Genomic DNA, 11,658 nt, shown 5'->3' with positions numbered 1-11,658 from the left:
GGATATATGAGAACCATGGCTGAACGTTTCACACGGCTTATGGTAGCGTTTAATGGCGCCACACTTCTCCAGGTTTTACAAAAAGAGAAGTGGATTTTGAAAGCATCAGAAAAGGGGACCAAGCCAATAATTAAAGAGATTTAACATAATTTTGACAACCATCTCTATATTGGCACAACCTCATACTCGAAGCTAAAATATTTGAATTCTAAAATTTTAGATTGCAATAAGCAAGCAGTGTTTCCTCAGTTCCAAAATCATCCTGCCTGTTTTTTCTTTTCTGATGCTCTATCATTACCTTAATATAAGGTCAGTGTCATTTCAACATAGGGACAGATGCTTTGTTTCAAGGGGCCATGAGCTCAGGCCTCCTACGCGAATGTGTCTGATTGGAATTAAGAGCTCTATTATTAGCTGGGGTTATTTTCACAGATGTCTGCTTTTTCTCACATTAAACACAGAGTGCTGCCAGGAACCTGTGGCCCCCACAGGCGCGTGACAGAAGGAGGGGGTTAGGGGTTCAGCAGCTGAGCAACACTACCTTCCCAAACCAACACTGTCTAATGGCTTTTGAGGTAGATATTAAAATTACCACAGACTGGTTAAAAATGACCAGAGAGTGACAGGTATACAATAATTTTAGTGTATCAGTTATGCCAAGTTTTTACAACAGCTCTATTTCATTCAACAATTTATGAAGATATGGCTGCGCTCATGTTACATAATGTGAGGATAAGAAAAAAAATAGTAAAGTAATGACAGGGAGAAAAAAAATCATTTCCTTTTTAGTAAGTCTTGCTTTTTGTGTCGACTTTTCTGATTGGCTGCTGTGCTGAGACTCTTGTAAATTTACTCCACCCTAATTCTAGTTCCTCAAAGTTGTCAGTGCCCACTCACAGCCACTCCAGCTCCATCCCACGGACTGATGCAAGTGTGTGTCATACACTCTGAGCTGAGGAGAGATTCTACAAAATGATTATTTTTTTTGTCACCTTTTGAAAACCTGCAATTTAAATACTGACAAAAGGCTTCCACAACATGTTCCCTGTGATTATTGCGAGTGATGGCCTCAGCATGACCTCACTTTGAATCATACTGCATGGTTATCTGTATTCTACTACCAGTCATTGGGTATAACATACTGAATGGATGTGTTTGTACATCCAACTGTGTATGCATGTGAGTGTGAGCAAACTATTATATGTTACATGTATTTTAAACTGTAGATGATTCATAATTAAATAACATAATGATGGCAGTACACTTAAGTATAACACAAAGCTGAATGCACAATGACTCCACATACATTAATTTGTACAATAATGAGCTCAAACACAAAGCTGGAAGGTTCTACTCTTTAAAAGATATAATCTGATCATCCCATCTCACTAATTATGTCTGGGGAAAATCAAGGCTGGAATGAATAGATAAATTACTGCATTAAATATCTTTTTAGTCATACATCAAAGGCCACTGCCTAATTACAAATAATGGCCAGAGTGGTATTTGGTTTTGCAATTATCCCTCTTTATAATATTCCCATTTGCTGCAAGTAAGAAACCATCCTTATTCTTAGTGGCAATTACATAGAACTCCGTCTTATGAGAATAATAGTTTAATTTTGTGGTACTTATCCCAAACAGTTATTTTTCACACTGTCAGAATGAGCAGTCACTGGGAGATAAGCCAAAAATATTGTCCGTCGAAGGCAGACAATATCACGACTTCCTGATTTTGAATTTCTAATCAAAAGCAGAGAACAAAAGTTTATTCATCCCTCTCTTACACAATCCCACTTAGTCCCATCGCAGCTTTGAATGTTGGAGCATCGGCTCTGACCCTCTGTATCAAGCACCGCCGAGCAGATTGTGTCCTGCCATTATGTTCACTCCTACAGGAGATTGTATCTCTAACAAAAAAAAAAAAAGTGGATAAACAGAATGTTGCAACCGCATGAATTCAAAACATCTAATGGCTCTGCAAGCATCCAACTATAAAATGTATTCACCACCCTCGGACTTGTTCATTTTTGTTTTGTAACACAGCATCGCATTAGAGTGGAGTAATTAAATCAGCAAAGAGTAGCGTTTAATGACAACATGAAAACAGCACTCTACAATATTATCCAAATGAAGAACAAATATAAAACACAGAACAATTGATTGTGTAAGTGCTCACACCCTGTGCTACAACATGGAAATCATCAGTGGTGCAGCCAGTTTTTTAAAGGCACATTACAGAGGTGTGGACTCATGTCACACCATTTGGACTTGTCAGACTCGAGTCACAAATGTGATGACTTAAGACTTGACTTCACAAAATAAAAAAATTTGACTTCAGCCTTTTGACCTAAAAAATACTTGACAGCTTCCCCCAAGACCAAAGATTAAAAAGTATGTTACGCAAAATATGTGTCACAAATCAATTGCTTTTGCTTCATTTCCTGAATCAACTATTTCCAGTGAGTTAACACTTCATACCACAGATCCACTCTGGTTGAACCAATCTGACCACATCCAGTTACTACTACTGAATGCCTGTTTGAAAAAAACAATCCAAAGAAAATTTGTGTACAAGAAACTATTTAGTGTAAACAGCAAACAAACAGTAGTATGCAAAATGTGAAAGTCGAAAATTACAGACAGCTTCCAACTTTATCTGACATTTGAAGTTGCACAAAAGACAAAAGTCTAGGCTAAATACCATAGTAAGCTAATACTTTGCTTAAGTTATTACTCTGTTGTTTAAATGGCAGAACATTTGGTGAGAAGTGTATTATGACTTGTTTGGGACTCAAAACTTGGGACTTGACCTGGGACTTGTCCATCTTGTCTTGGGATTTGAGTGCAAAGACTTGAGACTTACTTAACACTTTAAAATCAATAACTTGGTCCCACCTCTAGCACCTGTGCGACAAGTGATTTTGAGATCAATACACCTGTGTCTCAAAAGTTAAACAGCTGGTTAGTCATTTTCATGGTAAAAGCACAAAGGAACAATAACACAATACCAGCCTGTGGAAGGATACTAGAAAATTTGCAGACTGAAGTATCCCTAAAAGCCTGTCCTAACAACACTAAATGTCTGTGTGAGAAGAGCGTCAGTAACAGAGCCAGAGGATTGTAAGTGCTGTAACTGGCTCAAATACAGCCGAGCACTTGCAAGACAGCTTGTGGGAGACTGACACAAAAAGTAAGACAGTCTTCCAAAAATTGAGCTTTTTGTCCATCATACTAAATCCTAAGTATTATGTAAGTCAAACACAGCACACAAGCAGAAACACTGTGCCCAGCATGAAGCCTCGTGGCAGCATCATGCTGTGGGGATGCTCCTCTGCAGCAGGCCCTGGAAGGCTTACGAAAGAAAAGGTTAACACGAGTGCAGGCATAATACAGACAAATCATAGAGGAAAATCTGCTGCATTCTGAGGGGATATGACTTATTTTCCTGCAAGCCAACTACTCCAAACATAAAGCCGAAGCTAGACAGGAAGTTACTGTATTCAAAATAACAAAGATGCTGTCCAATTCTGAACCCAAAACCTCAATTCAATCAAGAATCTGTGGCGAGACTTGAAAACTGCTGTTCACTCAAGGTCTCCGTGCAACGTGACAGAGCAGAGACAATGGATGAATGGGAACGTCCAATTGCGCAAGCCTTACAGATCCATCCAGCTGTAATTGCGATCAAAAAGGTGCCTCTGCTACACAGCATAACTGGAGGAAGCGAAAACTTATAAAACCAGTTGGGTTGTGTGTTATATATTTATATTCAATTTGGATCATCTGTAGACGTTCTGACACTGTCTTCCTATTGCTCTGTGTCAGTAAAGCCTAAATGCATCCACTTTAAACATTGTAAATCATGAAAAGTCAAAGGTTAGTGAATACAATGTCTTGGCATCGCAAATACAAAGACACAGGCAATTTGATTGCTTTACATGTGCAACTGGTCTGCTCTACCGTTTTAATTTTATGTTCCTGGTGCAGGGTTGATATAGCTTATAATCCATCATCTCTCTTATCATTCCTCCATCTGTGCAATCCATTTCAAAAACACTAGTTTGCCAATTCTGCCTTCCAAGAGTGGAGTCGCCTCTACAGTTTTGGCTCGGCAATAATATATTGCTTAAATCTCGCTTACATATTGAAACAAATACTAAGACTGGATCATGGTTGTTTCAGACCAGCATGATCACCTCGAAATGTGCCACAAATAAAAGAGAAAGTCAGGTCAATTGCAATTTCAGTGATTTATTTGTACAATATAGGAATCGCACTGTACAAATACCCCAGCTCAGATGTAAAGGCAAGAACATGAGAGCATTTTTTTTTCTGTCTGACCCGAACATCCCTCAAACCTCACTGTGAGCTTTTTAAACTGATGGAAACAGATGCCAAGAAGAAACATAAAAAATAAAGCTAAAAAATTAAATAAAGCAGCTATTTGCCAAACAAATGTGGGCTAGACAAAGACCCTTCCCAACTAAGTGCCAAAGCTTACTGAAATTACTGAAATTAAAAAAGGTGAAATAAAAAACTAAAAAATATCATGTCCAGATTTAACTGTCCAACCGTTATGGCAGCGGAGCAATTATGGCCTCAGTTTAAATAGCATGTAGTAAAAAAAAAAAAAAAAAAAAAAAAAAGGAACTCACAGTAGACAAATACAGAAAAGGCATATGGTGATATCTCTATCAAGTCCATGTGCCTATGCCACTTACACCACTTACACATTTACACACCATCCACAGACAATGTTGTGAGCTTTTACACACAAGACAGGACACTTTTCAATTAAAAAAAAAAAAAAAAAAAAATGGAATTCCCTCTCCACCCCATGTAGAACATGTTTAGACAGCAATGGAGATGACATGGTCCTTTTCAAAGCAATATCAATTTACATTCACTCAAATTTCCATTAGTAAATCACTAATGTTACCATGGTAACTCAAAACGTCGTATAAAAATATAACAAAGACTGAAAACTGATGCACTCAACAAAAATATATCTACACAGTCTCAAATGTAGGGTGGGGGCTGAGCGACATGGCCAAGAACAGCTCATATTTTTCCAATATATACTTTGACTTCTGGGGAATGAGTAAGGATGCTGCACATATCAAGTCTGAGTGGCAGCAGTCTTTCCCCTCTCGCTAACAGAGACACAGTGAAAGCCACGGGTTCCATCGGGACCCCTTGGCAGCCTCATTACACCAGGCGGCAGACCATCGGCGTTCTGGATCTTTCTACCCAGCATCGGGCTGCCCACCGGACTGCTCTCCTGAGACGCCACCTGCTTGCGCCGCTGTACCCACGGGCTCCCTGAAGGGGTGAGGCTACTGTCTGAGGAGTAGTCTGCCCAGCGGCGCCCAGGCTCAGGGCTCAGTCTGCCCTCGCTTGCCAAGGGAGATTTGTGGGAATGAGGAGATTTGCGCTGAGGACAGGGGCTGGCACGGGGGCTAGACCAGGGACTGTTGCGTGGGGACATACCAGGACTGAGGTGATTGTTCTGGAAGTTGATGCCTGCAGTGGTGGGGCTGAGCTTGTTGCAGGACAGGGACTTTCTGGCCAGCCTAGGGGATGTGGGGGTGCTCTCAGTCTCAGAGGAGCTGCAGGCCGAGTCATCCCCGTGATACTGAAGCTCTCGTACCCTGCTGTTGAGCGAACGACTTTTACGCATCCCTCCTTCCTCACGTGGTCGTTCCTTGGGCACCTTCTTCTTGGGTGGCTTGGTGCCAATCAGGACTACTTTCAACCCCAGCGAACCGGCTCCTCCATCCTCGCTCCCCACAGCTTCATTCGCTTTAACAGCAGCCTCCACCTCCTCAAACTCCACGATGGCGCACTCCTCAGTGCCTAGTTGAGTGTAGCGGCCGCTCAGCCTCTTCAGGTCAGCCGGCAGGTCCTTCCCAAGCTTCAGGACTCTGACAGAGGCGATGGCGCCGTATGCTCCGAACTCCTTCAGCAACAGCTTCATCAGCTGCTCCTGCTGAGTGGCTCCTCCCTCACTGCCTCCATTATCCTTGGTGAGAGCTGCCAGCTCCGGCCACCTCTGTAAATCACTTAACAGCAGCATGCGGCTAGGCAACGACTCGCTGGCAAAGACTGGCACTGCGGATTTACGCCGCACCTTACGCCCCTCATCGTTCAGCTCAAGTAGCTTTGAGTGTCTCAGAGCATAAGCAGTCGTTCTCCAGTCACGGGTCAAGTGTTTCACCTGCAAAAGAGACAATACTTGTGTTACATGGTTGAGATGTTAAGTGGTTTAAGGGGGGCATCTCGTAGCCATTCAATATTGATCCCTACAACAGCTTCTCTTTGAGAGTTATAAAGCTCCAGTTAAAGAAATTGGCTAAACAGCAACTTAAGCCTGTTGGCAGGATCAATCAACAGTTTGCACTGGCTTCTTTTCAGTCATACTTCCTGAATCAATAGCTGTACTAAGCATCCTGGCTCCACTGCATTACTCAATTCATCACTGTTTAATTTGCACAGGTATAAAATGCATCACCTTAGTGTCATCAAGCTCATGTGTGAATCCTTGTTTATATAAAAAATGAGCATGTGCGTGGGGACTCATCACTTGTGGCATAAACAGATTTTTTTTTTAAACCCAACAAATCTGTATGCATGGGCCTAAAGTAACACCAGCTGCTGTGAATCAATGTGAGAATATCAATGCACTTCCAACTACTAGTCATGTTGACACTAGAAACAGCCAGTCACTGCTATCCAATTCTCATGAGCCCATACGTCATTGGGAATAAAAGCGGCAAACCACAGCTTCCCATTTTAGCCTTCTTCTCAGCTTTGATTTATCTTCACATTATTCACTGACAATGTGACAATCAGCTCAGGAATATACAATTTCTAACATTAAAAGCACATAATGAGCCACTGCTGGGCTATTACTGCTACTACTGTAGTATATGGTGTGTACACTATAATTTAGCCCATAATAGCAAAGGCTTTCTGTGTAATTTCCAGCTGCATCAGAACAGGGAATTACAATTACTTCCAGAGTATACCCAGGTAATTTGCAGTCATGGTTACCTTTTTGAACGAAGTGAGCAACTTGACGCTGACAAATCCCAGTTTGTTGCGCCTGACATGTTTGAGCAGGAAGGCATCATGCTCCAGGTTCACATCGGACAGGTAGTACTCGATCTGAGCAACCAACTTTTGGATGAGCTCTGAATCTGGGGGCTGCCAGCTCTCCTCCTCCAACTCCCCTCCGCTGGTCCCGGCACCACTGTGTGTGGGAAGACAACATGCATCATGGTCAGCAGAGACTCTTACATCACCCGAACAACAAATTCCTTCGTATCCCAAACTGTTGATATCTTTACAACTGTTACACATTTCACTTTCATTAATACAATAAGCCAGTGGCTTACGAGTTGTTGGCAGGAACGCATCCTTGTCCTGCCATTTCTCTCTGCAATTTTCCTTGCAGCAGTTGTCAAGCTGTGTCTTCTGTGCCATAGTCACCATGCCTCAGTGCCAAACCTCGACACCAGTGCCCCACCAATACTGACTCTGCCAAGACCTCTCCATCTGAAGGGCGCAGAGTCACAGGCTCTCCCTCCCACACAGAACATGGTGGCTCACCAGATCAACTTCATACAATTTACAAAAACTGGTACCAACACTGCATAGCTGAAGCTTTTAGGCCACTATTTGATCTCAGTCAGACACGTGGCTGACGCTGTGAAGCAGCACAGTCAGGTAGTGTTGCAGATTAGAGTGAGGGTCTGAATGAAATTTTGTGGATGACTCATCACCTCCTCCAGCCTCCTCCCCTCCTTTTCCTCCTGCGCGCACACCCTCAGTCAACAGCTTTCCAGCCGGCTGACCGCACAGCTGGCACGAGCCCACTGCTTCCCCAGGACCTCAGATAAAGACGATCACGAAGTGAGCTCTTAGAGGAGAATATGTCACTGTCAGCACGATCATTTAAAAATGTGAATGAAACTAAATACAGCAGCAGCACTGGAGACACAGATTGTCTTTATAATTGATTGTGATGAAGTTTACTTTCAGGTCACTATTACAGTGAGTAAAGCACTGAAAGTCACTGGAGAGATGTTGCAGTAATATTAGAAAAGCCACATGTACAGACAGCTGACAACCTACACTTTCCTTTCAGTTCCTAACATGCTTCCTATCAGATGTTTAGTGTGCTTAAAATACATCCTGTGTGGAAAAAGCGTGCCACAAGGCACCGGCCTGCACAGTGCAAGTGTGACAGAAGCTCTTTATGCCAGAGAGGTTTTAAGGTGTGACCTGCAGGCAACCTGAAAAGCTTGGTATGGACAAAGCGATTTATTTTCCCCCATTGGCCTTTCTATCACTGACTCACTCTTTGCGCACGCAGTCCGAGTAGGGAACTTATAGGCCAGGGGATAAAAATAGCAGGCCATGACGCAGGGGAATTAGATTAAAGCTAAGGTGCCATCCTTTATCTCTCAGGTGTCTGGTCTTGCAGTACTGTTGCTGCCTACAGGTGGTTAAACACTTTCCCCGCCATCCCACCCGGGAGACAATAATATCCACTCGTGTATTGTCTGTGAGGATTTACACTCCAAATTGTGAGCATCTATTGTCCTGCTGGCACATTGTGGTGCCGTCTTTTGTTGGCACTGTCATACACCTGTCGGTTCTATTTGTACAGCATCTTTCTACACCACTGGCATTCTTTCAGTGAAACAAAACGAGCCAACTGTACCCACGCTGCTCATGTGCTGGCAGCTCACCCACTGAAGTTACACGGGCCAATACAGTCTAAAAAAGCCAGACACAGAAATAGACTAATGGGGTTCCAATAACCTTGAGATCAAGAGGGAAACGGTTCATTCACCCTGCAGCCTCACTGAACCCAATCTGCCCGACATGACTACACTTTACTAACATTTATTTAACAAAACATTTACAAATGTTTAAAAAGAAAATTCTGTCAAGTTTACCAAATGCCTAATTGACTTCTATTCATAGTTTACCGACCTTGTTGTCAGCCCAAGAGACAATTGCCTTAAAGTAGAAAATAACTCGAACCTTGATTTGTCATGTCTTCCGAGTTCGTCTTCACTACAGCTGCCTCCGAGGAAGTCAATATTATTGGATGACACTTCCTCGGGCTCGTCGTCCTCCTCCGCCGCTTGAATGGCCACTGTTATCGTCACCGTGCCCATCTCCTGCGTGTGCTGATCCACGGTGATTACCTCATCGATGCCGTGCTCCGCTGACGCTTCTAAGACGCACTCCGCTGGGCTCGGGTTGGGGCTCCCCACGGACCCGCTCATGTTCCTCGAACAAGTCAAGGTGCTTCCACCCGCTCCCTTCCCGTCCACGGCTCGTGTAGCAGCAGCAGCAGGAGCAGCAGCGCCTCCCTGGAAGCTTTTAATCTTGCTCGACTCGAAGGCACAGACAGGATACGGGGTGCGTAAAGCTGCTCGACGCTTCTTCGGGCACCAGTGATGGCGGAGAAGGACCCAAGGGGCTCCAAAGACGCGCTCCACGGCTCGCCAGAGACCCCCGATCCAGATCCGACCCGATGGAGGGCCCTGAAGAGCAGAGGGGCTTGTAGCAGCCAGCGAGACGCAGCCTGGACCTGGTGAGACCGACGGGCTGGAGCCTCCTTGGGCTTCTACTGCTGCTGCTGCTGCTAGTGCTGCTACTTCCTCATATGTAAGAGGCTTTCTGCTTTTGAAACGAGCTCTGGGATTGGGCCGCGGCAGCGTCTCCTCGCACTCATTCCCAGCCCACAAGCAAAAGCTGACACAAAGCCAAGAGGGAGGCAAGAGGAAGGAGAGGCAGCGCATGAAGGCGTTCACCAAGGCGTGCATGCTTCGCTTTTTTTCATACACAGATTTTTACACACAGACTGTTGCCTTTTTTCTGTGAAGACACGAACGCCCCGTTTACATGGCTCTAAGTAGGGGAGCAAATTCACGTGTTCCTCTCTAATTGGGAAATTGCAGTGTCAAGGACGACCCTTTCTTTAACGCTGCTAATTGGATAATAGGCTCTCAGCGTCTTGCTGCACGCATGGGAAGGGGGTGAAGGCCTATGCACCTGAAGGAAGGAGGAACAATACATGAATAGTAGATGTCAAATCAGAAATTGCAACCATAAAAACTTTACATTAATCAGAGAGGATCTGACACACAAGTCATGACTATAGCCAGGAACTCAAGAGGCAGAATCTTTTAAAGTCTTAAGTCATGAGTCCAAACTCCCCAAGTGATGCCCCTCCCCCCCAAAATGACAAAAGCTCAATGAAAATATATTTATTCCATATTTTATGAATGGAATTTGCTTTGCACATTTGAGCATCAAACAGTAATGTGAGTATATTAAACTATTTAATCATATTTTCTGCCAAGTTCTCTCAACACAAAATGCTGTTTCAAACCCTTTTCCACACTTTATTTTAATTTGTTTTATTTTAAAAACTGAAATTTAGGAATATTTACTCCAAAAAAATATCAAAATAATTCATTAAAAACTCACTAAGTGTAATTTTTGTAGCCTAAAACACTCTATTTAAATTCCTAGGGACAATACCAAGGAGTTTAGTGTCATCAGTGGCAGCTGTGGCTCTGCTCTTGGCTCATGGGACCATTGACACCTCATTAAAATAAAAACGAAAGTAAACTATGATTATTTCCTTTGTCTTACAATTCATTTCCAGCATCACTGATTCCGCTGATGTTGATGTGTAGCACAAGCAAACATGTAGGTGTTCAGTGAGAGCAATATTAAAACAGTCATCTGAATATTTGTCTTTGCCATAGCGCTGATCCATTTTTGTAGCTTGTTGGCTCCCATCCTAATAGCCCTGTAAATCACCCACACCAGTGTTGTCGGCTGTTGCCTGCCCCGCATGAAATATCTTTACTCCTCCCCACTGGCAAGCCAGGCTCACAGCTGGTGGGCAGTCTGACTCATTCTCTGCACCACATGCCATACAATGCTCCAGTTTGTGTACAATGCAACATGGGGGGAGAGGGAGGGAGACAATGGGTGAGAGAAAAAGGGAGGAGGGGGGTGATGAGGGAGAAATTGGCAACAAATAATCTGAGGCATTTAGTTTGTTATGGAGGACTTATTTTCTCAGATGGAGCACAAGAGTCTGCCAAAAGTGTTTCATAAATTTTGAGTCCCGCCCTGCCTCTGTATTCTTCCTTGTGTCATAACATTCACTCCCATTTTCTAGAAAATTATTGCACCAACAAACTAAAGATGACTTGCTATGAAAACTGCAAAACTGTGAGGCAGACTATCCAGGAAGTGATGTCAGGACAGCACTGTGCACCTGTTTTGCAGATCACTTCCTCTTTTCAGGCATGGATGTCAGTTTGACGTAGATGGCCTCCTTCAGGCCTTTTTTTTTAAACCATCATTGCACGATTTGCACAAAACAATCCACAAAAATATATAAGAAATGCATAAGCTATTGGAAGATGTGTCTATTATTTTGTCCACCCTTATGTCACAGCTGTGAACAACAAAATAAGGCCCCTTCCAGTATAATACAATATAATTCAGCTTCCAAAATGGCTGTAGAGTTCAATCAAAACCTCTCTGACACATATTTGACAAACACTAGACAAGACAAACCTGATGAAGACAGGAGGAACTACAGGGCTGTTGC

General features: G+C 43.3%; 1 protein-coding gene across 1 annotated transcript; it reads right to left on the bottom strand.

Moving 5' to 3' along the window:
• Positions 1 to 4,237: 4,237 nt before the first annotated feature.
• Positions 4,238 to 9,943, bottom strand: larp6a (La ribonucleoprotein 6, translational regulator a). Its single transcript, XM_033618355.2, has 3 exons — positions 9,057 to 9,943; positions 7,056 to 7,254; positions 4,238 to 6,219 (listed from the first exon to the last, which is right to left on the bottom strand). The coding sequence occupies exons 1-3, from the start codon at positions 9,845 to 9,847 to the stop codon at positions 5,122 to 5,124; spliced, it is 2,088 nt and encodes a 695-aa protein (XP_033474246.1). The 5' UTR covers positions 9,848 to 9,943; the 3' UTR covers positions 4,238 to 5,121.
• Positions 9,944 to 11,658: the final 1,715 nt, after the last annotated feature.

The sequence above is a fragment of the Epinephelus lanceolatus genome, chromosome 2 (assembly GCF_041903045.1).
Source record: "Epinephelus lanceolatus isolate andai-2023 chromosome 2, ASM4190304v1, whole genome shotgun sequence".
In the NCBI taxonomy this organism is placed as follows: Eukaryota; Metazoa; Chordata; class Actinopteri; order Perciformes; family Serranidae; genus Epinephelus; species Epinephelus lanceolatus.
This window is presented reverse-complemented; position numbering and strand designations above follow the sequence as displayed.